At 68.0% G+C, this 366-nt stretch overlaps 1 protein-coding gene across 1 annotated transcript in view; it reads left to right on the plus strand.

The window, feature by feature from the left end:
* The window catches only part of LOC102034318 (neuropathy target esterase-like), a 15,248-nt gene that overhangs the window by 2,003 nt on the left and 12,879 nt on the right, over positions 1-366 (plus strand). Inside the window, 4 exon segments of the mRNA XM_031065408.1 lie at positions 1-43; positions 123-203; positions 301-356; positions 358-366. The exon segment at positions 1-43 is cut by the window's left edge and continues 9 nt beyond it; the exon segment at positions 358-366 is cut by the window's right edge and continues 137 nt beyond it. Coding sequence (XP_030921268.1) covers positions 1-43; positions 123-203; positions 301-356; positions 358-366 — 189 coding nt within the window.

Consider the following 366-nt stretch of genomic DNA (forward strand, 5'->3'; position numbering starts at 1 on the left):
TGTCTTTGAGAAGTACCCCGAGAGCCTGGTCAGGGTGGTGCAGGTGAGCTGGGCTCCGGGGGCCCCCCGGGAGGGCCCTCGGGGTGGGAGGGGACCCACGGTGGCCTCGTGTCCCCCTGCAGATCATCATGGTGCGGCTGCAGCGCGTCACCTTCCTGGCCTTGCACAACTACCTGGGCTTGACCAACGAGCTCTTCAGCCACGTGAGTTCAGGCTGAAATCTGGGGGGTCCTGGGCTGGGTCGGCTCCCTCTGATGTCCCCCCAGCCCCTCTGATGTCCGTTTGTCCCCAAACCTGCAGGACATGCAGCCCCTGCGGCTCTTCCCTCAGCCCGGCCACGCCGCCCGCACCAGCCCCGCCCGGCAC

The sequence above is a fragment of the Geospiza fortis genome, unplaced genomic scaffold, assembly GCF_000277835.1.
Source record: "Geospiza fortis unplaced genomic scaffold, GeoFor_1.0 scaffold2674, whole genome shotgun sequence".
NCBI lineage: Eukaryota > Metazoa > Chordata > Aves > Passeriformes > Thraupidae > Geospiza > Geospiza fortis.